Source organism: Pagrus major, chromosome 9 (assembly GCF_040436345.1).
Source record: "Pagrus major chromosome 9, Pma_NU_1.0".
NCBI lineage: Eukaryota > Metazoa > Chordata > Actinopteri > Spariformes > Sparidae > Pagrus > Pagrus major.
The window spans coordinates 30,112,044-30,137,809 of record NC_133223.1 but is presented as its reverse complement, the minus strand read 5'-3'; the positions used below and the strand labels follow the sequence as shown (position 1 = coordinate 30,137,809).

General features: G+C 42.9%; 3 protein-coding genes across 5 annotated transcripts; 2 read left to right on the top strand and 1 right to left on the bottom strand.

Moving 5' to 3' along the window:
* The first annotated feature begins 1,298 nt into the window (after positions 1-1,298).
* On the top strand, positions 1,299-13,652 carry plcd4b (phospholipase C, delta 4b). The gene is made up of 16 exons (XM_073473542.1): positions 1,299-1,418; positions 4,242-4,333; positions 4,476-4,634; positions 5,678-5,906; positions 6,108-6,237; positions 6,346-6,577; positions 7,530-7,731; positions 8,044-8,188; positions 8,959-9,111; positions 9,687-9,857; positions 11,095-11,251; positions 11,395-11,511; positions 11,904-12,082; positions 12,259-12,391; positions 12,568-12,717; positions 12,814-13,652. The coding sequence occupies exons 2-16, from the start codon at positions 4,315-4,317 to the stop codon at positions 12,903-12,905; spliced, it is 2,268 nt and encodes a 755-aa protein (XP_073329643.1). The 5' UTR covers positions 1,299-1,418; positions 4,242-4,314; the 3' UTR covers positions 12,906-13,652.
* A 22-nt stretch (positions 13,653-13,674) lies between these two features.
* Positions 13,675-22,112, bottom strand: znf142 (zinc finger protein 142). The gene is made up of 9 exons (XM_073473194.1): positions 21,998-22,112; positions 21,800-21,826; positions 20,556-21,047; positions 20,158-20,385; positions 19,031-19,855; positions 18,746-18,923; positions 15,466-18,346; positions 14,353-14,458; positions 13,675-14,186 (listed from the first exon to the last, which is right to left on the bottom strand). Exons 3-9 carry the CDS (start codon positions 21,040-21,042, stop codon positions 13,675-13,677), a joined length of 5,217 nt encoding a protein of 1,738 aa, XP_073329295.1. The 5' UTR covers positions 21,043-21,047; positions 21,800-21,826; positions 21,998-22,112.
* bcs1l (BC1 (ubiquinol-cytochrome c reductase) synthesis-like) lies at positions 20,649-25,468 on the top strand. Of its 3 annotated transcripts, none has more exons than XM_073473545.1 (8): positions 20,649-20,757; positions 22,608-22,979; positions 23,146-23,285; positions 23,383-23,577; positions 23,711-23,774; positions 23,888-24,060; positions 24,216-24,333; positions 24,619-25,468. In XM_073473545.1, exons 2-8 carry the CDS (start codon positions 22,660-22,662, stop codon positions 24,869-24,871), a joined length of 1,263 nt encoding a protein of 420 aa, XP_073329646.1. In that variant the 5' UTR covers positions 20,649-20,757; positions 22,608-22,659; the 3' UTR covers positions 24,872-25,468. The 3 variants fall into 3 exon arrangements, with proteins under 3 accessions (XP_073329646.1, XP_073329645.1, XP_073329644.1); XM_073473544.1 differs by having other exon boundaries at positions 20,649-20,967; XM_073473543.1 differs by lacking the exon at positions 20,649-20,757 and adding an exon at positions 21,518-22,423.
* The last annotated feature ends 298 nt before the right edge of the window (positions 25,469-25,766 follow it).

Sequence of the window (25,766 nt, the reverse complement as noted above, 5' to 3'; positions counted from 1 at the left end):
GCCCTTCCATTTGTGAGAAAATCTGATCCCCAAGGTAGCTGTTCCCTAAGAATGCATTGTGTGTTTTTCTCTGTTTACCTTTTATGAGGAATGAGCTTCAGCAGCTAAAGTCATTACAGGTCCAGCGAGCCTTTTAAATGGAAGAGTACATTAGAGTGAGTGGGTTGAAAATGGGGAATGTGATGTTTTTTCCTCCACACTTTCGGCTAATAATAATCACAGAGTGACTCAAAACATTTTTTATTTCATTTATTTCTAATTCCATTAGATGTAAAAGGTCACATTTAATGCAAAGTGTATAAATGAAAAAAAAAAAACTGGATGTGTGATTATCACAGGAGACAGAATAACCGCTTTAAATGCACCACTTTTATGTATAATACACATTTTATTTTGGAGAAGTCCCCTTTAACTTCACATGTAATAACTGAATAAACACCAAAGGTTTATGTCATGTAATTAAAAAGCTTAAAGTCGATGTTTTAAATGATTCTTTGAGTGAAAGAGGTTCAAAGTATGATAACTATATTTTAACATGCACATTGTGTGTGTGTGGATGTATAAATTAAGATGGACATTGAAATAAAAACTGCATCGTCTGCCAATCAAGGCTCTGCTCTGCAGCATGTGGAACGCTGCCAAGGTCTAAAGTACAGCACAGTCCTTTATCAGCATTTTCTCATACTATTGCAATGTTATCAGATATGAGATTTAGCTATTAAGTAAAGTGAGAAGAGTTATCAAAAAGTAGGAGTCCTTGGATGACCTGTGATTAATTCTGCAGAGCTTGATTTTTTTTCATGCACGACATGCACTCCTCATTGTTTTATGGTTTGGCTTCTTTCCCCAAAACAGCAGGTCTTTTCCCAGCATTGTGTTAGTCGTTATCAGTGCTCGACCAGAAACAAGAGAGTCACTCTGCAGAGCATCCACAGTCACATGGAGGATGAAGACAGAGCGAGGCAGACTGAGGGGGACCGGCCTTCTCCAGAGGCAGCGAGAGGTCTGCGGACAGCAGAGTGAGGGAGTGGCAGGAAAGGAAGGAAGGCTGGCGCTGGTGGAGAGGAGGGGGGGTTGTAAAGAAGGAGGAGGAGGAGGATGAGGAGGGTGGGAGCTGAGCGTACCAGCGTGCGGCAGCAGAGACTAGGGAATCAGGTTTCTCAGAGTGGAGAGAGAGGGGAGGGAAGACGAGGCTGAGCCAGATTTCCCCTTCGCATACTCAGTCTTTTAAAGCCCTGAGCTCAGCTAACAGTCCCTGGACTCTCCTTGAATCTGGATCTCAGAGTGACGTTAACACCTCCATGAGCCCTCTCTCTCATCGGCCATCCACGGTCCTCCTACCCCTCAGTGTCTGAGGCCCTCCCTGGGAGAGCTGTACCCCCCTCTGGAGCTCTGACTCATTATACCTCTGCTTTTTGGTAAGTATAACTCTTTTTCTCTATGAAAGAAACATGCATATTGTAGTTTTGAGAGTGTTTTAGTCTCTCTTTGGCTGTAGGCTTTGCTGAAGTGATGCTGTCTATCTCATATTACTCCCTCTGGTTCTAATTTACTGTGCACGTCCCCCCTCCCTGCCAGGATTAAGAGTTATATATGGGTTTTTATTGGACGGGCACTGTCTGTTCACTTGTTTGTTGAATTCTTTGAATAATTGTGTGCAGGGATTCATCAGTAAATACCACGGCACACTGTACAGTTTTAAGAATCAAACTGATTCAAACCAGACCAGAAGCACATGAGATAAAAAAGTAGAAGCTGTTAGTTTTCATAACTGACTTGTTTATTCCCTTTACCCCTATTAGTCATGTCTTTGTGTGTTTGTGTGTCTGTGTGTGCGGTCAGTTAACTCCCTGAAGAAAGAAATAGCCTTGTGTGACTCATCATGTGCCTATCCAAAACAGTTCAGCATGGCCCCCAAAAATAAAACACAAAGTGACCTAATTGCAGCTTAAAAAGTCTGAAGAACGACGGAGGGTGTGTCAAACTTTCAACAGCAGAATCTGGATGGAAACTAAGAAAATGTCTTTGACGTGGCTCGACGGGGAAAGCAGTAAACATAAAAGGGCACATTAGTTTATGGAGCAAATAGCTGTGGAAAATAAGACTCACTTTCATGGTCAGTCTGTTTTTTTCAGTGGTGGAGTGTGATATTAAATTGTGAAGCAACTGTGAATGCATTCCTAGCATCCCGTCAGTCATACTGTGGTGAGAGCTCTGTCTAATTTTCTCATAGACTTTCAGAGGAGGCTGGCACGGAGGGTTGTAAAACGCCAAGAACCCGAGATTTGATCTTGTTGTTTCAGGACAGGAAAGGATGGCTGTCAGACAGGATAACAGATACACAGTCGTTAGAAAGCCTTCTCTTTCAGGAAGTGTTTGATCCACATTTATCAGTGGACGGCAGAGATAGCCGGAGATTATCAGTTTTCACAGATAAGCAGAGAGCCTGCTGTGTATTTGCCTTGTTCTGTTTGGGTCTCTGTTGTTAATGACGAGGGCGTCAGGATAATGTTGAAATTCATGTTTTTGTGCTGTAGAAAATGACTTGACACGTTTTGTAAAGCGACGGTCTTGTATGACTCAGTGGACACAGAGCAGCTCCAACACTTTATGGAGATGTTAAAGCCCACGTTCTGTCAAAAACACGTTGATCCTTTTGTTGAGTGTTTGAGCTTCACTGTGTAGAATGACACATGTGCAGCGTTTGGTAGGTTACAGGTTTACATGCTTTAATGCTCAAAGAACACATCAGTTGTCTCATACTGTCCAGTGCTGCCGCTGTTTTAGCTCCCGTCTCATATGCATATCGGTATATATTACCAATGTATTATCAATTGTCAAATAACGTGGACTACTTCCATATATTAAAAGAGACTTATTATGCATTTCCACTTTTTTCCTTTCCTTCAGTGTTTCATAAAGGCTGGCAAAAGCTGGCTCAGGCGTGTGTGAGGTGACCAATCAGAGGAGACTGGGTATTCAGGAGGCACTTTAGCTAGATGAAAAGTGACGTCGTTATGATACATCCTCTGGGAACCATGAACATCAGGATCAGATTTGATGGCAATCCATCCAGTACTCGAAATATTTAATGGACCAAAGCGGAGGACTGACTGACTGACTTACTGACTGACTGACTGACTAACAGACACACTGACGCCAGCGTGGCTTAAAGAAATACACATGAAATCTCCCTTTTGTTGATGCCAAGTTTTTGTTGCGGTTTTCATTTCACAACAATCCAGAATGTTATAATCTGAGAGTGATTGCATAACAATCACGTGAGAATAAATCAAATTAAAGGGGCAGGCACAGACTGCTGAGAGCGCAGATTTTTCAGAGTCAGCACATGCACTGCAGGAGTTGCCGTGCGTGAGCCTTTCAGTCTGCTTTGTCACAGATAATGAATGAGTAAAGATTGATGGTGTGTGAGTGCATAAAGATTTAAACGCTGACTCGCTCTGAAAATACCGTCACAGTTAGCGTGTGTAGTCCACCACATCTGTGCAGATCGTGTCAGCATCCTCTATTTTTACAACTTAAATGATCTTTAAGGGGAATTGTGTGTTTTGTTTGACGGAGTTTCACGTTTCAGAAGTCGGGTTCAGCAGAACTGGAGCTGGTAGGATTCAATATTCTGCTCAGGGATAGTTCAGCAGAGCAGAGACTTGCCAACACGGGGATCTGAGCCCAGATAACATCAAAGATTCCCTTCACCATCAGGCTGCACAGTTGTGAGGCACAACAAAATGTACAAAAACAAAAACAAAGTATATTTGTCTAATTTTTAGTCAAAATATCTCATTACACTAAATGTAAGACACAATCACCTGGAATGACCATTTCAGTCACATATAGGGAGTTGTTTTTAAAAATCTTACTTGTTCCACTGGCAGATTTTTTTAAAAACTTATTACAGGGAAGAAGAAACCTCGTATTAATTGCTTTGTTTGGATGAATCAGCAGGGAAGTCATGTCTAGACAATGGGAACTATTAATTTCCTTCCTTAACAACTCATTTGTAGTTTCACTACAGTAAGGTACAGTCGCTCCAGTGAACCGGCTTGTCATTAATGCCAAACAAAAAGAAAACGGAAGTTTTCTGTCACTGTATCAAACTGGATCAGGGTGTTGCCTCTTCAGACAGTTGAAGATAAATGTTATGCTGTCACTATTTGTATTTATGGATCGGTTGAGTGGATATATAGAGCTTTCACAAAATGTGTTTTCTTTGGAAACAGGGAAAAAGAAGACATCTGCTCACATCTGCTTCTTCTTAGCAGCATATTTCCTTGGAATGATACAGGAATAACAATGGAACCTGAAGGCTCACGTGAGTGATGTTATTTTCTCAGACTGTGATGATTTTGCACGTTGTTTGAAGGTTTATGATCTCACAGAAGTTCAGTGAATCAGTAACAGCAGAATCATTGGAGGTAGCTGAATCCTCTCGACTTATCTCTGTCTCTGTGCAGGTATCCAAGATGATCCCCATGTCAAGGTGATGATGGCAGGGTCGACTCTGAGGAAAGTCAAGTCCCGCTCGTGGAAGAAGCAGCGGCATTTCCGCCTCCTGGAAGACGGCCAGACCATCTGGTACAAGTCCAGATGGGCAGGGAGAGGCCACTCCACATGTGAGTACAGAGTGATTGTACAGACATAATAGCTGTTGTTTTATCCGTATGATTTTCCCAGTCAATCTCAAATAACTCACACTATATTGGGCTCACATTCCTTGAAATATTAACTTGAACACAACCAGCGGTTCTCTACTGGTTCTCTCAGGCTTCATATAAAACGTGTTGTCTTTTGAACCCCAACTTGGCCCTCACCTTACTCCCACCTCTTCACAATGCACCTAGCCCAGTGCTGAAAGCCTTCTTAGACCCTTCGTAGCCCCAGGGGAAGGCAGCAGTTGGTCCCAGAAAGCTTTTTACACTGGCCCATTGCAAGGTGGGCTAACCCAGGCTCTAACCTAAGGCTTGCTGGCCCTGCTCCATAGCAGAGTTAGCCCAAAGTTTGCAGGATTATCTCTAGAAAATCCCCCAAACCCTGATTTAATATAATCATTTAATCAGTGGAGCGAAGTGTTACCTAAAGAAAGGAAATACACTCTCAAGTCTGTATGGTAAATATGACGCTACAGCTAGCAGTAGGTCACCTTAAAACTAACATAAATCACCAGCCATCATCTTTAAAGCTCATTAATTAGCATGTTGTATCTAATTTGTTTTACACGTTTATCTATCAGTCTACCACATAACCCCTCAGAAAATGGCTAAATTATGTTTTTGTACTAAAAACATTATAATGTGTTCATCAGGTGCCTGCAGGTCATTATGCTGAGATGAGCTTAATGGCTTCAGGTTCCAGCTACATCGTGCAGATGTGAGAGTGGTGGCTTTGCGGCCATCCACGGTGCCCAAAAACCACAAGTGCACTCCAGATCAATTGGTTACACATTACTTAGTGAATTCTGAAATAATGTATGAACTTGTGCCACTACAGGGGGCTACAATATCAAGCAAAATTATGTTAATTATTTTCAAAATACTTTAATCCAGCTGTGGTTTAGTCCAGTATAAATGGCCTTAAAGATTCACAACAGTGTTTCAAGATCAAGCCCAAGCTCTTTAAAAATGAACTTTTATCTAACCACACTCTGATCATGTTTTAGTCTCGATCAGCGAGCTGGAGGCCGTGCGTGAGGGCCACCAGTCGGAGGTCCTGCTGAGCATCGCCGAGGAGTTCCCCGCCGACCTCTGCTTCACCTTGGTGTTTCACGGCCGCCAAGGCAACCTGGACCTCGTGGCAGACTCGCCAGAAGAAGCCCGGGCCTGGATCCAGGGAGTCCGCAAGCTGATTCACAAGACTCAAACCATGGATGAGAAGGAGAGGCTAGACCAGTATCCTTTTTTTACTGGAGGAGGTCACTGTGTTCACTGTGACTCATTTCCTGTCTTCTCTCAACAAAGTGCCAAGTAATCTTGCTAAAAGTGCAAACAGCTGATTGTGAGAACAATTTTGAAATTCCTGATGGGAAATTGAAGCTCTTTATGATATGATTTTCACTTCTGAGCTGGAGTTTTTCCTCAGCCTTTCCTCAGGTGGGTCTGGGACTGGTTTCAGAAAGCTGACAAAAACAAAGACGGGAAGATGACTTTCAAAGAGGTGAGGAAACTGCTCAAGATGATGAACGTAGACATGAACGAGGAACACGCTCTGCACCTCTTCACGGTGAGTCCATACTGTTTTCTGATGGAAAAAATTGTACGGCAACTGTTTTTTTTTTTTTACAAAGTGTGAACTATGTAGTAAAAAGCAAAATCTCCTTTATTTCCACAGATGGCTGACAAGTCAGACAGCGGCTCTTTGGAAATCGAGCAGTTCGTCCTCTTCTATAAGATGCTGACACAGAGGGATGAGGTGTGGAAGGTGTTCCAGGATTACTCTGGAGATGGAGAGAAGTTGATGTTGGAGGAGCTGGAGAACTTCCTGAAGATAGAGCAGCAGGAGGGAGAGCAGAGTGTTCAGCACGCTCCCGAGCTGATCGACCGCTACGAGCCCTCCGAATCAGGTAAACATGGCTGTGACCTGCCTCAGTCACACAGGCTGGACCTCAAGACGAGTCGCCCAGTTACATAACTGCCCTGAAATACAGCAGCACATGTTTTATCTAGTAATAAAAATTTGCATAAGCTGCTCTGATATTAAATATTGATTGTAGATATATACATCTCAGTGTTTCTCAGAGAGCAGTAGCACTTTCTTTTATTACCTTGTGTGATTTAAACCCTCCTCATACGTTCAAACGTTTTACAGCACTTTGCCATGATATTGTTTTCTATCTTATTGTTTTTATAGTATACATCAAATATGTATATATATTATATATTTTTATATTTTTATCTAGCACCCTAAATTAGTTGAAATTTTCTTTTCTACTTTTAGGCGTTTAATATTTGTGTTGTGAACCTGTTTTACAGTCATAAATTTAAGTATTTAATAAGTTATTACAGTTTTACCCTCAGGGAAATTTGAAAATCTGAAGGGAGTTTTTGTATTGTATTGTGTTTATTGCGAGGATATTTCACTCTTTCATGTCCTGGTGATGTTAGAGGAAGAGTTGGGGGATAATCCAAGTCTTGAGGACCATAAATATCTGTAAGAAGTTTTATGGCAAAAGTTGTTGAGATATCTCAATCTGGACAAAAATGGTGAACTGACCAACCAACCAACCAACTGACTGCCATCACGTAGACTTAAAACCTGTTGGTCTTTTTTGATTGAACACTCACAGCGAATATAATCTAAGCGTGTGAATGCCTTTCTTTCCAGTCTAGTTATTTTTATTAGACTAGAGCAAATCAGCAAAGACGTGTGAATACTTGAGTCAATAACCTTTTATTTAGAGCCATGGTACATTTATTGGAAATTCATTGTATGCATGATTATCAAAGTATCTACGGCCGATTAAACCTGGACTGTACATTTGTTCCAACACCATCTGTATCGTACCGTCTGTGCAGCCAAGAAGCAAGGCGCCATGTCCTTCGATGGCTTCCAGATGTACCTCTGCTCACAGGAGGGCTCCATCTTTAAACCTGAGCATCGAGAGCTCCACCAGGACATGAGCCAACCGCTCAGCCACTACTTCATCTCCTCCTCACACAACACCTACCTCCTGGAGGACCAGCTGCGAGGACACAGCAGCCTGGAGGCATACATCCAGTGAGGGCACCTTCATGTGCAACACACAACACACTTTATTCTCAGTACTCAGAACAATAAAAGCATTCAGAAGTGAAAGGGAGTTTTTTTCTTTGTAAATTTAATCAAAAGCTGAGAATTACTTATGAATAATTGTATCATGAGGTGAGAGACACAGAGGGTTCATTCATAAAAGTTTGTTGAAATCCTCTTTTAGACCGACAAAATCCAATAAATAAATGAAGTAGTCATAGACTGAAATGTGAACAAAACAATGATGATAACTTACATTTGTGTGTGTGTGTGTGTGTGTGTGTGTGTGTGTGTGTGTAGGGCCCTGAAGAGAGGCTGTCGCTGTGTGGAGGTGGACTGCTGGGAAGGCAGCGACGGTGAACCCGTCGTGTATCACGGTCACACTTTGACTTCCAAGATTATTTTCAGAGACGTCGTCTCAACGCTGAAAGAGTACGCCTTCAAGGTGAGCACAAGTATTCGCTGTTGAAGGTTCGGTTCTCTCAAATTACACTCAACACATATTTTATCAATATCTCTTACTGGTATCCAGCCATGCAGCCTCACCTGGTTTTAATATCAAATTCAAACGCCAGCAACAGTTACATTTCTTGAGGAAAGCATCCCTATAAAAACTGATTAGGGAATCTACGTAATAACGTGGACACTGTTTATAAAAAAAGATGTTACTGTTGATATTTTTCATGGCTGTGAATACCACAAACTAAACAATTCATTCACAGAGACACAGATACAATCAACTTTATTTATATAGGACTTTTCTCAACAGTGTTACAAAATCAGGACTGATCTTGTCTAAATGCATGTCTCCTCTTCATGGCTACACACCACTGAAGGTGCCCAAAAAAAAGTATATTTTGGTTTTAAGCAAACCAAAACCCTTGAGAGCAGCAGAGAGCGGGCCCAGATGGAGCAGCTGGTAACCTTCCTGCCCCTGGAATCAAACGTACCCCTGCTGACTGACCTACATGGACGACAACCAGGAAATTCTCACGTGTCTCCACTTCTCTTTATAATCCCACTGAAACTTTCCTACACAACTCAAGGAAGATATCATGAAGAAAATGTTTTGAAAGATTGTGAAAACGTATGCTCAAAGGCATATTTAACATTTCCCAATTAAAATGTTGAAAAGGATCTTTGTTACGCTGTAAAAGCCCCTTTTTTAAAAATAATTTTAATAATATTGTGTCTTCTCTTTCCTGTTTTCGACAGACATCAGACTTCCCCGTCATCCTGTCTCTTGAGAATCACTGCGGTGTGGAGCAGCAGACCGTCATGGCCCGACACCTGAGTCAGATCTTGGGGAACACGCTGCTGACCACCCCGCTGGACGGGACGATCCCTCAACAGCTTCCTTCTCCACAGGTTAGAATCTGAGTTTGGGATTTGTAAATTCATTTTTCCTCTCAACTTTCTCTACAAAGGAACATAAATGCTATAAATTCAGGAACTTCTTGTGTGATGACTTTTGTTCGTTAGTGATTCAATGTTTTAAGACAATATCCTTTGTGATGTTGGTGAAGCTTCGATGTCATTAACAATTCAGAGGCATTTCAAGGTTCGTGCATCTCTTGTCGTCCATCTTCCACTTCTACTAAAAGCAATAGTGTAACTTCCAAACTCTTTCCCATTAGAGCACTTAGGACAATCAATGCTAACGTGAAGTAATGGCAGATAAATGCTATGTGGAATTCCATTGAGGATTTTGCCAATTAAATAGTGGTGCATCGGTGCATTTAGTTAGAAGACGGCAAAGTGCAGGATGACAGAGCACCTGAGTGAGTAGTCTGGGTACTGAGGACAACAAATAGCATTTGAAATAACATTAATGGATATCTTTTGAACTTTCAAAATAACAGAAAAGCACTACAGAGGAATTGGAGGCAGTTATTACACATACCACTCCAACCAGTGCGTGTCTGTGTTGGTGTTCATCACAGGAACTGAAGGGGAAAATATTGCTGAAAGCCAAGAAGATTGGCGGCCTAGAAGTGTGTCCGGATGAAACCCTGACAGATGAAGTCAGCGATGATGAAGAAATGCCCAACGATGAGGCTGAGAGCGTGTCTGCAGAAAACCCACCTGCTGAGTGTTCGAACCACAACGCAAAGGTGAGACGAACTCGATACTTTAATCCAACAGAGACCTCTTATAAGTTTTCCTTACAGCGGGGAGTGAAGGAAAACAGAAGACAGAGACGTCAGAAGTGATAATGAAGACAGGAGTGGATGGAGACAGGAAACTGGGTTGGGACTTAAGAGACAACGAGGCGAGACTGGAAGATAATGGGAAGAAACAGGAAACAGGGATATTTAAAAGACAGATAGTGAAGTGAGAAAGAAAACAGCCTCCAGTGTGATTTTCCTCCACTTAGGGAAAAACAAACCAAGATATGAAGACATTTAACTCTGCAAGCTTACCAAGAACAAATTATTTTCAATGAACTACACTGCAGACTGGAGTCTCTGTGAACACTGACAAAGAGGCAGATCTGTGTTATATATGCTCCTCTCCTCTACAAAAGTCACTTTTTACAAAAGAAAAGCGATAATTCAATGTGTAACATTTGCTGAATTTACAAGAAGGCCCAAATAACTAAGAATGTGTCACAGAAAGAGTTATACAAAGTTTAGAAAGTTTCTCCTAACTCAACAACTCACAAAATTTAGAGATTTTATAATGGAGTCTGGGGAATTTCCCCCACTCTTCATCTCCTTGCTGTTGTCGACTGCAGTTGTTGTGGCTGCTTTGAACTGCAGTATGTTGGCGTTCCTTGTTAATAACTATGAGATATAAGTTATCCTGGCCATTAAAATTAATACAAAAAACATGATGTTTTAAATGTCACACATTTACTACGACGTCATCATATAGTCTGACCCCTCAGCATCCCAGACTGTGGCTGACTTCCAGCATCCCTGACTCAAATAAACCAACCGGCCAGTGCAGCTACAGCATCGCCCTGCTGGGGCAATTAACTGGAAGCATCTGCGGCTTTATGATTAAATTAGTGTTGATGAGAAAGAAGAGAAGGAATCCTGATCATCTAAGTAAGAGGCCAGTAATTAAATAATACTTCCAGTAATTTGACCACTGCTAACATGAAATTAGAACATGAGTAAAGTAATAATCTACCAGTAATTTGTCCTAAATTTAAAAGGAAACAGCTAATATTCAATCACCAGAATAAATGTTAAGCTAAGTACGTTTCTGCAAAACCACAGAGAAGTTCAAACTGACTGTTGCTTTATGTTGCAACATTTGTTTAGAGACGTTCTTAATGTTTTAGGCTGATGGGAATATGATTTGTTTGTTGACTAATTTTGCATTTCATTTTCTACTCTTTAGCAGAAGAAGTCCAAACTGTCCAGGGAGCTGTCAGACCTGGTGGTTTACTGTAAGAGTGTACACTTCCACGGCTTTGAGCACGCTCGATCACACGGCAAATGCTACGAGATGTCCTCATTCTCTGAATCCAAGGCTAAGAAGCTCGCTAAGGAAGCAGGTACCACGAGGTGTCATTTTAAAGGAAAAAATATAAGACAATAGGTGGATGTTAATATTTCCTTTTTATATAATGCAATTATTTATAGCTGTCTGAGTCATAGTCATAGTCATGTGGACTATAGAAACATTTCTTCTCTTCAGGGGCAGATTTTGTGCAGTACAACAGCAGGCAGCTGAGCAGGATCTACCCCAGTGGTCTCAGGACAGACTCCTCCAACTACAACCCTCAGGAGATGTGGAGCGTGGGCTGTCAGATAGGTGAGAGGAGGTCGCCTTCTGCTGGTTAGACCCAAGTTCTCCTCTAAAATCACTCACGTCTCCTGTTTCCAGTCTTAATTGCAGAGTGAGAGATGTTTTAAGATTAGATTTAGATAATTACGCTACATGAAGACAACTTTACTCTAAGGTTTCAGTTTAACTGGCCATATATGAGTAGCACTTCTTTCATATAACTAAAACATAAAATCTAATCTTCCAACTGCAAAATTTAATTGAATTTTGGATGAAAAACAACTCTGCTGGACCTCTCACATGAGCCATGATAGCTAGATATAGACTCTCAGTCTGGGAAATCATGTGATACAGCCTGCCTCAGTAAAGACCGAAAAGGATCACACCTAATTACATTATTTCCTTTCCTCCTCCCAAAGTGGCTTTGAACTTCCAGACAGCTGGTCTGGAGATGGATCTGAACGACGGGCTGTTTAGACAGAACGGCCGCTGTGGCTTCGTCCTCAAACCCGACTTCATGAGAGACGGAAACACTCGGTTCAGTCCAGAGAAACCAGAGGAGCGGCAGGGCCACAAACCACTGCGCTTATCCATACAGGTTCAGAAACACATGAGAGTCTAGCTGGTTTGTGGGTGCAATGGGCAGCTGCTACTGTCAGCGTTTGCAGAAAAAAAGCTTGTGGTGTTGTAATGAGACGAATTCCATTGTGTTCTTCTGTGCATTCACAGTGAGTTTCTGTATCTAATATGTAAATATGTTTGTGTGTGTGTCAGGTGATCAGCGGGCAGCAGCTCCCAAAAGTGAATCAGAAAGAAGGCTCTATTGTCGACCCGCTGGTCAGAGTGGAGATTTATGGAGTGCCCCAGGACCAGACCAAAGAAGAGACCAGTCACATTAACAACAATGGTGAGAGTGTCTTGAAAAGTAATACATGCATTCATTTACATAGACAGTTTGATGATATGAGGGCCAGGATGCAAAGAAAACGATGCACAAATTAAATCTAAAAAAGAAGTTTGGAAATAAGTAAAAGTGACATCCCAGTTGGTCGTCCTCACTCCTCTGCTGCCCTCTACCTGCAGGTTTTAACCCCGTGTGGAACGAAACTTTAAATTTCATCATCCACGCTCCTGAGCTGGACCTGGTTCGCTTTGTGGTGGAGGACTACGACAAAGCGTCCAGGAACGACTTCATCGGACAGTTCACTCTTCCTTTCACGTGCATCCAGCCAGGTGAGAGAAAGCGCTGCACTGAAAACATCAAATGCAGGAAAACTATGGGTTCACTTTATCTAATCCCAATTCCTCTCCACGTGTTTCCTTTTCCAGGATATCGTCACATACACCTGCTGTCTAGAGACGGAACGGCGATCCCTCCCTCCTCCCTCTTTGTCAACATCAGCATCTCAGAGCTCACATGAAGAAATCTGAGGACATAAACCAGAGGTGGTCCTGTGATGAAGGATGAGCTCAGCATGCACTAATACGTTTACCTTTTTTTAAGTAGGGTAGTGGAAAAAGATATATTGAACATTCCCCACTAATTTAAAATAGCATCAGCAGGTAACATGTCAGAAAACCGACTAGTAAGAAACAGATACCGTCCGTGTAGTACTAGGGAAACTTTTGACATTTTAAGGAAGATGTCTGCCTGTATTTATTTGTTCTTTTATCAAATGTGTGCAATTCTCAACGCCACTTTTTATGGAAATATCACCTGAAAGCTTTTCAGTGTTTTTTTGTGTATGAATGAAGAAAGATGAAGGACTGCTGCATGTCTGAATACATCGTTGTTGGCCTTGACATGTTCTGTCTGGATGTAAAATACCTGAAAGTGTATGCTCCACAGTTTTAGGGTCACATTGCCAAATATCAGTATTATTAACCGACTGTTATACAGTACTCATAGCTTTGCATCATGTTGTTCTACAATTATGTGCCTGCCTGAGTGATTTCTAATGACTGATGTACAAATTTGAGGAGGTTATGTTGTTTTAATGTAAATGTTCATGTTAAAGTCTGTAAATACGTGCAATACATTTTCTGAATGAAGTAAAATTCATCATACACAATTAATTTATTGTTTAAGTTAATTTCTTCACTCTTTTTCAGACTTTTTACAGCACAATAAAATCATATGTTAGCTTCCTTTTGGCACTGACTGACCACTGCATCTACCGTGTCATCTCTTTATTGTTTTGTATCGCTATCTTCCGTTTCAACAGTCCCTTCCTCCTCCTCCTCCTCCTCCTCCTCCTCCACTCCTGCTGCTCTCTCATCCAGCGTCCCCTCCAGGGCCTCCTTCAGGGTCAGGCTACCTGCCTCAGAGTCCCTCACCACCCCTTCCTCCACTGACACCTCTGGGTGGTGCCTCTGTAAATGCTTCACCACCTGGAACTTCTGTTTGGCTCTGTAGGAGCAGTGACGGCAGCAGAAAGGCTGCTGCTTTGTGTGCGACAGGTAGTGATGTCTGAGACCGGCTGGCCACCTGAAGGCCTTCTGGCACAGGCCGCACGCGTACGGCCGATCGTCGCTGTGTTGGCGCTGGTGGGTCTTCAGGATGAAACTAGTCTTGAAGGCTTTGCCGCATTTCTCACAGACGTAAGGGCGAGCCTCACAGTGTTGTGTGTCCCGGTGGGCACGGAGAGCGTCTGCTCTGTTAGTGCGGTAGTCACAGTCATCACAGGCGTATGGCTTGTCCCCTGCAGAGGAAGAATTAATGTTTATTCCAGGAAGCATTTACACTACACTTACAAAAACATGCAGGCAGCCAAGCTATTATATATTACTAAAACAACAAAACAAAATCATTGTTCGAGTAGTTCCCTAATCAAAATGTAATCATCAGCCTTTACATCCTGCTGATACCTGTGTGTTTGGTCATGTGGTACTTCAGCTGAGTCGCCCACTTGCATTTGTAGCCACACTGAGGACAGAGGTACTTCTTCTCCTCCTGGTGAACCCTCATGTGTAGCTGAGAAATAAAACAAAAGAAAAGTCTTTTCTGCTCTGCTTTGGTTTTTGGAAACAGTCAATATCATATTTGCACATTGCACATGTATATGCACACACAGATCCATCTATTGTATAAATCATTTCTATCATATTTTGTCTTTTTCATTGCGTCAACTTTTGTAATTCACCTAAAAGTACATCTCCACTCTTGCACTGCTATTTTTTTCCCCTTGTGCCTACAGGGGATCATTAAAAATACATTTTATCTTATCATAGTACAGGAACTATATATATATTACTTTCATTACTACAGTAGTTTTCTGGACATAATGCGTCTATAACTCTCAACGTGACATTATTGGATATTCCTTTTGTATAATTTATTCAGCCTGATGTTTGTCTTCACTCTCCTACTTATCTGACAAGAAGTTTAAACGAGGTTAAACCACTAAACTAAGAGGAAGTTTTGACAAATCTGAAGCTATCCTTGCTACCAATTGAAGAAATAGTTTGAGAAATGTGCTTAATCGCTTTCCCACCAAAAGTTAGATGATCCCCACTCTACTGTCTGTCCACTACCACATGCAGCTAGTTAGCTTGGCTTGGCGTAAGGACTGGGAACAGGTGGAAACAGCTCTGCCTAAATGTATTATATTTCTTTTCCGGGCACAGCAACTTTCTGGATTCTCTGGCACAAAACCACTTGTTATTATGACATGTCAGTTTTTAGACATAGACACTAGACAGTCTTTATGCAAAGCTAAGCTAACCATCTCCTGGTTATAGTTTGATAGGATAGGAGAGTGGTATCATTCAGTAAATAAGCATATTTCTCAAAATGCTGAGCAATTACTTATACAAAATCTGACAATATATTGGCAGATATTAATGTTTTTTTACTCAAAAAATGGACATGTTTGTAACCATCTCTTGGCTATTAAATGGAGACGTGGATATGTACTGATATTGCTATCAAGTAAACAAAAATGGCTTGTTTTATCTTACAAGCAACAAACTTGAGCTTACCTTCAGCCTGGATGGATCAGTGCAGGTGTAACTGCACTGGTCACAGCTGTAAGGCTTCTCCCCAGTGTGTATCCGAATGTGCCACGTGATCTTCTGCTTGTTCCTGGTTGAATACTCGCAGTCAGTGCATTTGTACAGCCGCTTGCCTCCGTGTGAACGGAGGTGCTGCTCTAACACCAGCTGATGCCGACAGGCAAACTGACAGGTGCTGCACTTGAGAGGCTTGTCCTCTGGTGATCCCTCCTCGTGTTCGTTCAGAAGGTGTTGGGCTAACAGTTGCCTTGTTTTGGAAGCGAACGGGCACAGCTGACACTGATGAGCCAGGTGTGTTCTCTGATGGATCAAAAGACTTTCCTTCGTCTTGAAAGACTCCTGGCAGGTGGTGCACTTCACCTGAGAGTGTTTGCTCTCTTGGTGGGTCTTCAGCGTGACCTCGCTGCTACATGTGTAATCACACTGCTTACATGAGAAACGCGCCTGGCGCTGGTGCACACGCTTACAGTGGTTTCTTAGAGCCACATCTGAACTAAACTGAGCTTCACAGTGAGTGCAAGCATGGTGTAACTCCCCCGTGTGGCATCTGAGGTTGTGCCGTCTCACATCATCCAGCGCGTAGCCGCTGAAGTCACAGAGCGAGCAGAAGTGCGTTGGTTGTTTGTCATGGATTCGCATCTTGTGCTGCCGCAGTTTGGTCACAGCCCCAAATGTCTTTTCACATATATCACAGCTGTGACGACCGATTCCCGTGTGAAGAGACTCGTGCTCTTCCAAGCGGTAACGCCTTGTGGTGCTAAAAGGACAGTAACGACAACGGTGAGGTCGGGCACCTTTGTGCTTGAGCGCAACATGTTGGGCCATGCATCGATCCTGTTTGCAGGTGAATGTACAGTGCTGGCAGTGCAAACGTTTAGGTTTAGAAACACTGATTTTTTTCTTCTTATGGATAAACAGAGTGTGACGGGTCAAAGACATTTTAGATTTAGCTACAAATGAACACATGGTGCACTGGACTTCACCCGGCTTCAAGCAGCCTCTCTTTTCATGACTGTCTAATGCCCTTTTCTGATTGCACTTAAATGCACAGTTTGGACAAGAGAAGATCTGATGTTTGGCAGGAACTTTCCCAGTTCTTTCATTGCGCTTTTCCACGGAGTCCACTTTTGCTCTGACCGACTCGTCACCACACTCATGGTCCAGTTCTGACATTATCTGAGTCTCTCTTTTCCTTCGGGTTTTCCTGCAGGTTGAGAGATGCCGTTCAACTATTGCGACTTTGACTGATACAAAATTACATAGCTTGCATTTGAATTTCCCGTCTTTTTTCATGTAAAGGGACTGCAGAGGAACATTTACAGATACTTGCTTTTTGGTCTGACTTTTGTTTGGCTGGTGTTCTGCTTCACTGGATGTAAAAGCATCATGAACAAAGTCTTTACAGTTTGTTAAATTAGATGAATGTACTTCCGCTTTGTGTTGATGAATTTCCTGATCATGTAAATCTTTGGGAATCCTTTTTTGTGAAGATAGATTGGAATTTGTTCCCTCATCCAGTTCTTTGGATCCTTCCAGACCTACAGTAGAGTTGTCCTCCGTAGCCAAAGAAGTATTTGAATTGCCTACAAACATCCTTCTTTTTCGTGGTAGAGCTGGACACTTCTTTGTGAGGTGGCTATCAATTCCTCGTTTCTGTTTGAACTGTGCACCACAGGCCTGGCACTTGTGTCCCTTTGTCCTACCGTGGCACAAAGCCTGGCGGTGGTACTTTAAAGCGCTCTCCTTGTTGGTTACGTAAGAGCATTTGTCACAGCGATAAACGTCTTTAGTTGGCACCACGAGCATCTGCACCCGTCCCTCCAAAACCATGGCTTCTGCTTGGTCCTTGTCGTGCTTCTTCATGGCTTTCAGACGGAGCTCAGATTCTAACGGCTGATTTTGCTCGGATGAAAAAGCAGAACTGATTGTTGAACCATCGTTTTCCTCCTCGGGTGTTTGAGACTGACACTCCCCAGGCTCAACTGGCTGAGGATCGCAGTTGTCGTCTACGTCACTTTGTTCACATTCTGCGTCCGCCAGAGCTACATCGCCTTCCTCTGATGAAGCTGTCGAGACGTCTGCCTTCTCTTGTGATACCTCAGACTCATTACAGTTTAAATTGGGTGAACTTGAAGTTTGATTTGCGCAATTTTCTTCCTCATTTTGCAAAGAAGGCATCTGATACTCAGTGGTTGATAGTGTCGTTAAAACAAGAGTACAGTACTCCTCAGGACTGTTCACAGGCGGAGGACTTTCTGAAACACCTTCATTTACAACCTCCGTAGAAACTACATCAAAACCATCCGCAGAACCAGCTACAGTTTCTTTGCTAGCACTAGGATCTGCATCAGATTTTTCTCCTTGAGGTCCTTCAGAAACCGACTGTTCAGACTGCTCATGAGCCGTCAAGGGCTTGTTGTAAAAATCCTGCAAGATCTCAGTTGAGTTCCTCTCCTTCTCCTTTGCAGTGTAGTTCTCCAGCCATGCTTTGTCTCCTGGTACGTACCCATGAGCTTTCCTCTTGTGCAGGAAGAGGCTGATGCTGCTGAAGGAGGAATAAAAGCAGAGGGCACACCGAAACTCTTTGAGCTTGGTGTGTTTGCAGTTCTCGTGGTTTTGAAGGGCTTGTCTGTAGCAGGAAGTGTATGTGCAGTATTTGCATTTATAGACAGATGGTTGTTTGTCTTCCCCAGAATGTTTGGCCAACATATGATTTCGAAGCTCATATTTTCGCTTGCAGGCATAAGCACAGATCTCACACATGAGGGATTTGGCCTGATGTCGTAATTTGTGGCTGTTTAGCTGGTCCATGCGATGGCAGCGGTAAGGGCACTGATCACACTGATACCTGGGAGAGGAAACAGGAAGTTTATTAACAAAAATAGTAGAGAGGTAACTTCTCCCAACTGTAATACAATTCTTCTCTAACACCTAACTTTTAGCATTTGTTTAACGTTTATATCTAAAAGTGGCTTGGTCTGGATTGTAAAGATCAGATTCCATGTGCTTTGTGCCATTTAACACATCTGAGTCACATATGAGCTCTTTTGAGGAACTAAAGTAACATGGAAGTCAGAGAGATCTTAACCATTCACAGTTTGAACGCTGTGTGCTGTTAGTTACAGCATGATCTTCAGCAGCAAACACATCATGATTTTTTGATAACTCAGTCTACCGAGCAGTGCCGTGGCAAACTAGAGATGAAAACATAACCAACGGTTGTATGAGAAACTACAGAAGTATCTACCTGAGGTCTCCAGCATGTTTCCTCATGTGGACATTCAGATAGTGTTTCCATTTAGTCACATATCCACATTCAGCACACATAAAGTTCTTGTCGTCTGAGTGAGTGAGCATATGTTTGGAAAGGTAAGACTCATCTCGACACCTGAAGTCACACAGGCTACACTTGTGAGGCTTCTCACCTATTACAGGAAGAAAAAACAAAATGAGCAGCTCTTACAACACCAAATGTAAAAACGTAAGATCAGAAGAGATTAGAATATTAAACATATATATGTTCCCTCCTCACCGCTGTGCATCAGCATGTGTCTCTTCAGGCCACGTTTGTGTGACGTCACGTAGCTGCACTGAGAGCAGCGGTGGATCTTCTCACTGGCGTGCAAATGTCCAATGTGCTGCTCAAACTCCACGGGGTTAAATGTGACGAAGGAGCAGAAGTCACAGCACAGCTTGTCATTTCCAGGGTGACCGAGTCGCTGGTGCTGGAGGAAGGCGGCCTTATTGGAGCAGGAGAAGTCGCACTGTGAGCAGTGGTAGGCGAGGTGTGTTCGATAATGAGCCTCCATGTCCGACTCACTTTGAAAGACGGCGCCGCAGGCGTGATGACGACACTCTAAAGCCTGGACCCCATGTACTTCAGAAGCGTGTTTGAGAAGTTCTTTGCGTGAAGAACTCTGGAAAGAGCAACCCTCTTGAAAGCAGGCCAGTGGCTTGCTGTCTGGCAGGATGTTGTGTGTCTTCATGTGAGCCTTGAGCAACCTGCTCTGTCTAAAGCTTTGAGCACAGGTTGGACAAGGATAGCTGTGGCTGTTTCCGTCACCTCCTGCCTCTTCGGCGTGCACGCTGACGAGGTGGCGGCGGATTGCGTTTCGCTCCACGGCTGCATACTCACACAGGTGGCAGCGGTGAACCTTCTCACCTGCCTCACGGAGTCTGTGTATGCGTAGCTTGCTCTTGCTAGTGAAGTAACGCTTGCAGGTGGGACACTGGAGGCTGGGGTCAGGGAAATGTATGTGGAGGTGCTCCTGCAGGTGGGAGCGCATCTTGAAGCAGCGCCGGCATTTGGGGCAGGTGTGGGTGCGATAGATGTGCTCCGATCCCTCTGCAAGGTAATCTGATGGACAAGAACACAGAACAATTTGTAAACAATGACAAAGATTGTGATAAAAGTAAGCACATTTGTGTACTTTGTCTTTGTTGCACTGTTTTCTTCTTTGGTGTCTCTTGGTGCTCGCTAACATAGCTACTTCTAACCAAGAATACGTCTGATAAACAGTTGCAGGTGGCGCTGGCGAAGAGGCAGAGGAGAAAAATAAGGAGAAACCGCACTGTATGGAAGAATTCAAGTTTTTGTCACTTCTCTGTGCTTTATTATTTCCTTTATTTGACATTTACTCAGCAGATTGGTGTTCATACCTTTAGATGGCAGTGGTGCAGCGTCCACTGCTGAAGGTTCATCTCTTTCCACTGCCTTTCTCACTCTTTTAATATTCTTCCTTTGCCTCTCAGGCTGTTCCTCATTCCCGTCTTCTGTTAATGATGATGCATGACCTGGACTGGATATCAGTTTTCTTTTTGGCCTGCTGGACACCCGAGGCTGGTGGCTTCTATTTGTGCACACAGCTGTGGCTGCAGTCTCGTTCCCTATAAACAGATGTGCCAACATTTTAACGTCAAATCTACTTATGATCAGTGACAGAGCAGCAGTGTTATGGCCAACAAAATCATACCAGAGCTCTCTGAAAACAGATCACCGGTTTAATGATTTCAGCATTTGTGCAACATAACACCAACTCCCTGCAGTGTTTGTTTACCTCGAGTGCAAGTTGGCTGATGGCTGTGCTCCAGGACGTGGTGACTCAGGTCTTTTACATTTTGAGTGACAAACTGACACTGAAGGCAGCCGAAGGGCATGTGGCCCCGCGAGTGTCTCTCCATCTCACCCTGTGTGAGGAATGACACTCTGCAGGACTGGAGGGTGCAGGGAATAAGAGTGAGACCGTGTGTGGACGTCAGGTGGGTTTGATATTCCTGACGCTCTGTGCTGCTGAACTGACAGCCTGGCTGAGCGCAGTGGAACGGGCCTTTAGGGTCACGTCCACCGTGGATGCTTTTAAAGTGCCGTTTGAGGACACCAGGCTTGGAAAAAGCCTCATTGCACTGAGAACACCTGTAGCTCCCCAACTGCTTGTTACTGGATGGAGTGGTCAGCTTATCTGAACAAAGGTGGGAGGCAAATAAGCTGCTGTCTGAGAAACTCTGTCCACATTTTTCACATCGATGAGGTTCCACTGTCTCCATTGTGTCTGAAACAACAGAGTACTTAGTTACAATGTGAGAGATTTACAAAGGGTTAAACACACATTGGTAACTTAGCTAAGGCTGCAACTACGTTGATTAATCTGTCAGTTATTTTCTCGATTATTCAAATAGTTTTTTGGTCTATAAAACGTCAGAAAATATTGAAAATCTGTGTTTTCTAAATCCCAAGATGGCGTTTTCAAATGTTTAATTTTGTCCACAACCCAAATGATATTTTATTAAATTTTTTTTACTGTCATATATATTTTTTATCTTGTTCTTCCTGTTCATTTTTGGTTGTATTGTTTTTATTATGAATATAATTTTATTGTCCTCGTTTGTTCATCCTTTTGTTTGCCTGTACAGTTGATGTCACTGTCATTTGCTTTGATTGCACTTTAAAATAGTCTCTCTGCTACAAAATAAAGGAATGTAATTTCTTAAGAAAATGTACAGTTTTCATTATTTTTCTGACATTTTATGGACCAAACAACTAATTGATAAGTAACATAGTTGCAGCCCTACCTCTTCTGAACACATGTACATACAACATATCCTGCTTATAACCCATTATTCACAGGTGTTAGCTGTTAGTGGGCTGTTGATATATTGCCAATTTTAACCACTTTTTCTGCTCCATAATGAACTAAAAACACAGGTGATTGTAAATGCATAACAACGACTTGTAATAATAATACACATATACACACATACACCTTGTTGTTGATAAAAACAGTGCAAACAGAATTCAACCTACTGCCTGGGATTCCGAGATCCACTTTACCTGTAAAACACAAAACCAAGAATTGTTAGTTTAACAGTACCCAGCTCATATAATTCATCTTTTCTGCTTTACTATTACTCAGAAGGCTGTCTTTATTCACATTAAGTGATAGTAGCCGAGATATAACTCACTTTTTTACGATATTAACTAGCATAACAACAACTAACATACGTAGCTGAGCTAACGTTAGCTTCTTGTGATTCTGGTCGCGAACCGTTCCCACTGTCTCGTTTCCTGTTGGAAAATAAATGTCGATGTTCCGGTCCGTGCAGTCTATTGTTATGTGTTCAAACTATATAATCCACAAAAAAATATTTATCTTTAGTTGGTTTTGGGGTTAGCTTGCGAGCAAAATTGTGTTAGGATAACAGCAGCGGGGAAGCGGAACGAATGTTTGTGTGCAGGCGACCGGCCGGAGTGATATTTGTCAAACACAGGAAGTGTAGCAGAGGTCGCTGTCATCCATACATTGCACACATGAGGATCTCGCAGTAGTTGGCAGAGCAGCGCTATTTACAAAAACAGCTTATGGTTATTTATTCTGGAAATGACGATAGCCTCTAAGACAGCGGTATGAGATGAAGACAAAGAAGGCAGGTCGGTGGGATAATAGCTAATTATTTAGCTACAATGACCGGATGTATCATTAGAAACTAGCACCAGCTGTAAATAAACTGCAAGACTCTCAACTTGGCAGCAGTATATATATATGAGTATTATACTGACTGACTTCCAAACAGTCTGGACTGTCACATTAAATGAGCTTGCACTTTGTATGTAGGTCTGTTCTCCTTTAGTCTGATTCCATTGGGGGGTGTACACACATCAGCAACATGCCCCTGTCAGACTTTCTGGACGGCCTGAAGGACAACCCGTACTTCGGGGCCGGGTTTGGACTAGTTGGGATTGGGACAGCGATGGCAGTGGCCAGGAAAAGTGCCCAGGTGGGAATGATCTTCTTCCGCAGGAACTACATGATCACTCTGGAGGTCCCCAGCAGGGATAAGAGCTACCACTGGCTGCTGAGCTGGATCACCAAGCACGCCAGGCACACTCAGCACCTGAGCGTGGAGACCTCCTACCTGGCACATGAGAGTGGACGGGTTCACACGCAGTTTGACTTCCATCCGAGCCCTGGGAACCACATCATCTGGTCAGAAGAGTTCTCTTAATCTTTATATCTGGTTCAGCATGCTTCCAGTGCACTTAACAAACTGATGGCATCTTTTTAGGTCCAAGAAATGAAAACACAAGTTACAAACACTGTTCTCTCTGTCAACAGTACAACCTCTGACACTGTCATCCATTGTGGTCTGCAGGTATGGGAGGAAGTGGATCAGGGTGGAGAGGACCAGAGAGAAGCAGATGGTGGATCTGCACACTGGAACCCCGTGGGAGTCTGTAACCTTCACTGCTTTAGGCAGAGACAGACAAATTTTCTTTAATATCTTGCAAGAAGGTGAAGTTTTACACAGATCTACAGTTCAAACCTGACACGTACACATCTCTTTACCATTCAGAGGTTATTTACTACAGTTGTCAATCATGTTTTGCAGCAAGAGAACTGGCCCTGAAGCAGGAGGAGGGACGTACAGTGATGTACACAGCCATGGGTGCTGAGTGGAGGCCCTTTGGGTTCCCGCGGCGACGCAGACCCCTCAGCTCTGTGGTCCTGGATGTGGGCGTGACTGAAAGGATCGTAGACGATGTGAAGGACTTCATCGGAAACCCCAAGTGGTACACAGACAGAGGTATAACTTCCTGGTGTTAGTTGTCTTTGAGTCTTTTATTTTTACATTAACTGGTTTTATAATTCATTATCATTTTTTAAAATTCTGTGAGGTCCACCTGTATGAGTATGTTAATGTTGTTTATTTTTTGCAGGCATCCCCTACAGAAGAGGATATCTGCTGTATGGTCCTCCAGGATGTGGGAAAAGCAGCTTTATGTGAGTGTGCTTTGGACTTCATCCATTTAGAAAGAATCTGTGTGAGAGACGGACTGAATGTCAAACACTTGTATGCAATTTCATCTTCATCTTTGTGACTCATTATATTCCAGCACGGCGCTGGCAGGCGAGCTGGGCTACAGCATCTGTCTGATGAGTCTGAGCGACCGATCCCTGTCAGACGACCGACTGAACCACCTGCTGAGCGTGGCGCCGCAGCAGAGCATCATACTGTTGGAGGATGTCGATGCAGCGTTCGTCAGCCGAGAACTGCTTACCACAGAGAGTAAGTAACAGTGTTTACATTAACTCGAGAGATATTTTCATTTATGCATCAGTTTACATTTTCAGGTTAGAATTAAGTTCTCCTAACTGACTATGTCTTTGTGTTAAATTCTGTTTTGCGAGTGACTTTAAATCCCTTTTGTCTCGTCCTCTCAGACCCTCTGGCCTATCAGGGGATGGGAAGACTGACTTTTAGTGGCCTGCTCAATTCTTTGGACGGAGTTGCTTCATCTGAAGCCAGAATAGTTTTTATGACCACCAACTTTATTGACAGGTAAGAGAAACACATTTTATAGCAAATTCGAGCTTAAACAGAGTTCAAAAGGAAGTTAGTTGTCGACTATTTTGATAATCAATTCATAGTTGTCATAGAATTTGCTGATTTTCTTTGCCCTTTATGATAGTACGTGCAGAATCTTTGAGTTTTAGACTAAAGGAAGGAGACCTAATATAAGACTTAGAGAATGCTAATGTTGCTCTGTGTGTGCTGGATGTGTAAACAAGCAACAGTTGGCTCATCCATCTGCTATCTGCTCTTGTTTGTATTGTGTGCTCACAGGTTAGACCCAGCACTGATCCGACCTGGTCGTGTTGACCAGAAGCACTACATCGGTCACTGCACTCACTGGCAGCTCACGCAGATGTTCCGGCGCTTCTACCCGGAGGAGCCCGCCTCTGAAGGAGAGCGGTTTGCGGAGCAAGCGTTGGCCGCCCACTCTGAGATCAGCGCTGCACAGGTGCAAGGACACTTTCTGCTGCACAAAATGGACCCTGCAGGATCCATAGACAATGTTGGCCTAATAAAAGGATGACGGGACTGGAGGGTGTTTGGAGACTGATAACAGAATAAACATGAAACATGAGAAAGAGGAGTAAATCTTTTTACTTCCTGTTGAAGTTGGAAATGGTATTACAAATGCGCACCATAGACTTTGTATACAGTATATGATTGATGCCGAATAAACACAGTTCTGTTAAGTGGATTCTGTCATGTAAAAGGATATAACATAACACCCATCTTGGACTAATATGGAGTGCCTTTGAGCAAAGGACAGAAGCCAGAGTAGATACTTGCCTCCAGGTATTGTAAATGATGGTTATTAGACCATGAAATGCAGTGCTTGGATTTTAAAGTTCCAGTGTGTAGGATTTAATATGAATAACTGTTTTCATCGGTGTAAAATCACCACAATGTTTTCATGTTTTGAACAACCGGTGAAGAGGAGGCTGAGACGAGGGGATTTCAGCTGGTTGCAATCTGCAGCCTCACCACTAGATGCCACTAAATCCTTCACACTGGACCTTTAAGCGAAGTAAACCAGGAACAAGCGGAATAGGACCGTGAAGCTCAGATCATGACTCTTCACCCACCAAAACATTTCATTAAAAAGTACATTTCCAGGAAATCACATTTCTCTCTGTTTTCACATTTCTTATCTCATTCTTAAAAAAGACATGAAGTACACCTTTCTCATCTTTTTAACAAGTATGATGCTCAGTGGTTCCTCTGTTGCTCCAAACTATGAATGACTTCATGTGTGTTGTCGACCTGCTGCTGTCTCACTCTCGTACATCAGACAAAAAAGGTAACTTCATGCAGTCAGTTTGTGATATCAAAGATTTCAAACCTGCTGCTGCTGCTTATTTTATTTTAGGTTTGCCTCCAGTGAGATTTTATTGAGTATATAGTGATTCTTTCAGTTGTTA

Bases quoted from the DNA above. Each gene is read 5' to 3' on its own strand.
- plcd4b (XM_073473542.1), top strand. The intron at 8,189-8,958 runs GTGAGCACAAGT...TGTTTTCGACAG, and splicing joins TGAAAGAGTACGCCTTCAAG to ACATCAGACTTCCCCGTCAT. The intron at 12,392-12,567 runs GTGAGAGTGTCT...CTCTACCTGCAG, and splicing joins CAGTCACATTAACAACAATG to GTTTTAACCCCGTGTGGAAC.
- znf142 (XM_073473194.1), bottom strand. From the start codon at position 21,042: ATGGAGACAGTGGAACCTCATCGATGTGAAAAATGTGGACAGAGTTTC. The intron at 18,924-19,030 runs GTGAGGAGGGAA...TTCCTGTAATAG, and splicing joins ACACATGCTGATGCACAGCG to GTGAGAAGCCTCACAAGTGT. The intron at 14,459-15,465 runs GTAAGCTCAAGT...TTTATTTCTCAG, and splicing joins CTGATCCATCCAGGCTGAAG to CTACACATGAGGGTTCACCA.
- bcs1l (XM_073473545.1), top strand. From the start codon at position 22,660: ATGCCCCTGTCAGACTTTCTGGACGGCCTGAAGGACAACCCGTACTTC. The intron at 23,286-23,382 runs GTGAAGTTTTAC...CATGTTTTGCAG, and splicing joins CTTTAATATCTTGCAAGAAG to CAAGAGAACTGGCCCTGAAG. The intron at 24,061-24,215 runs GTAAGTAACAGT...TCGTCCTCTCAG, and splicing joins AGAACTGCTTACCACAGAGA to ACCCTCTGGCCTATCAGGGG.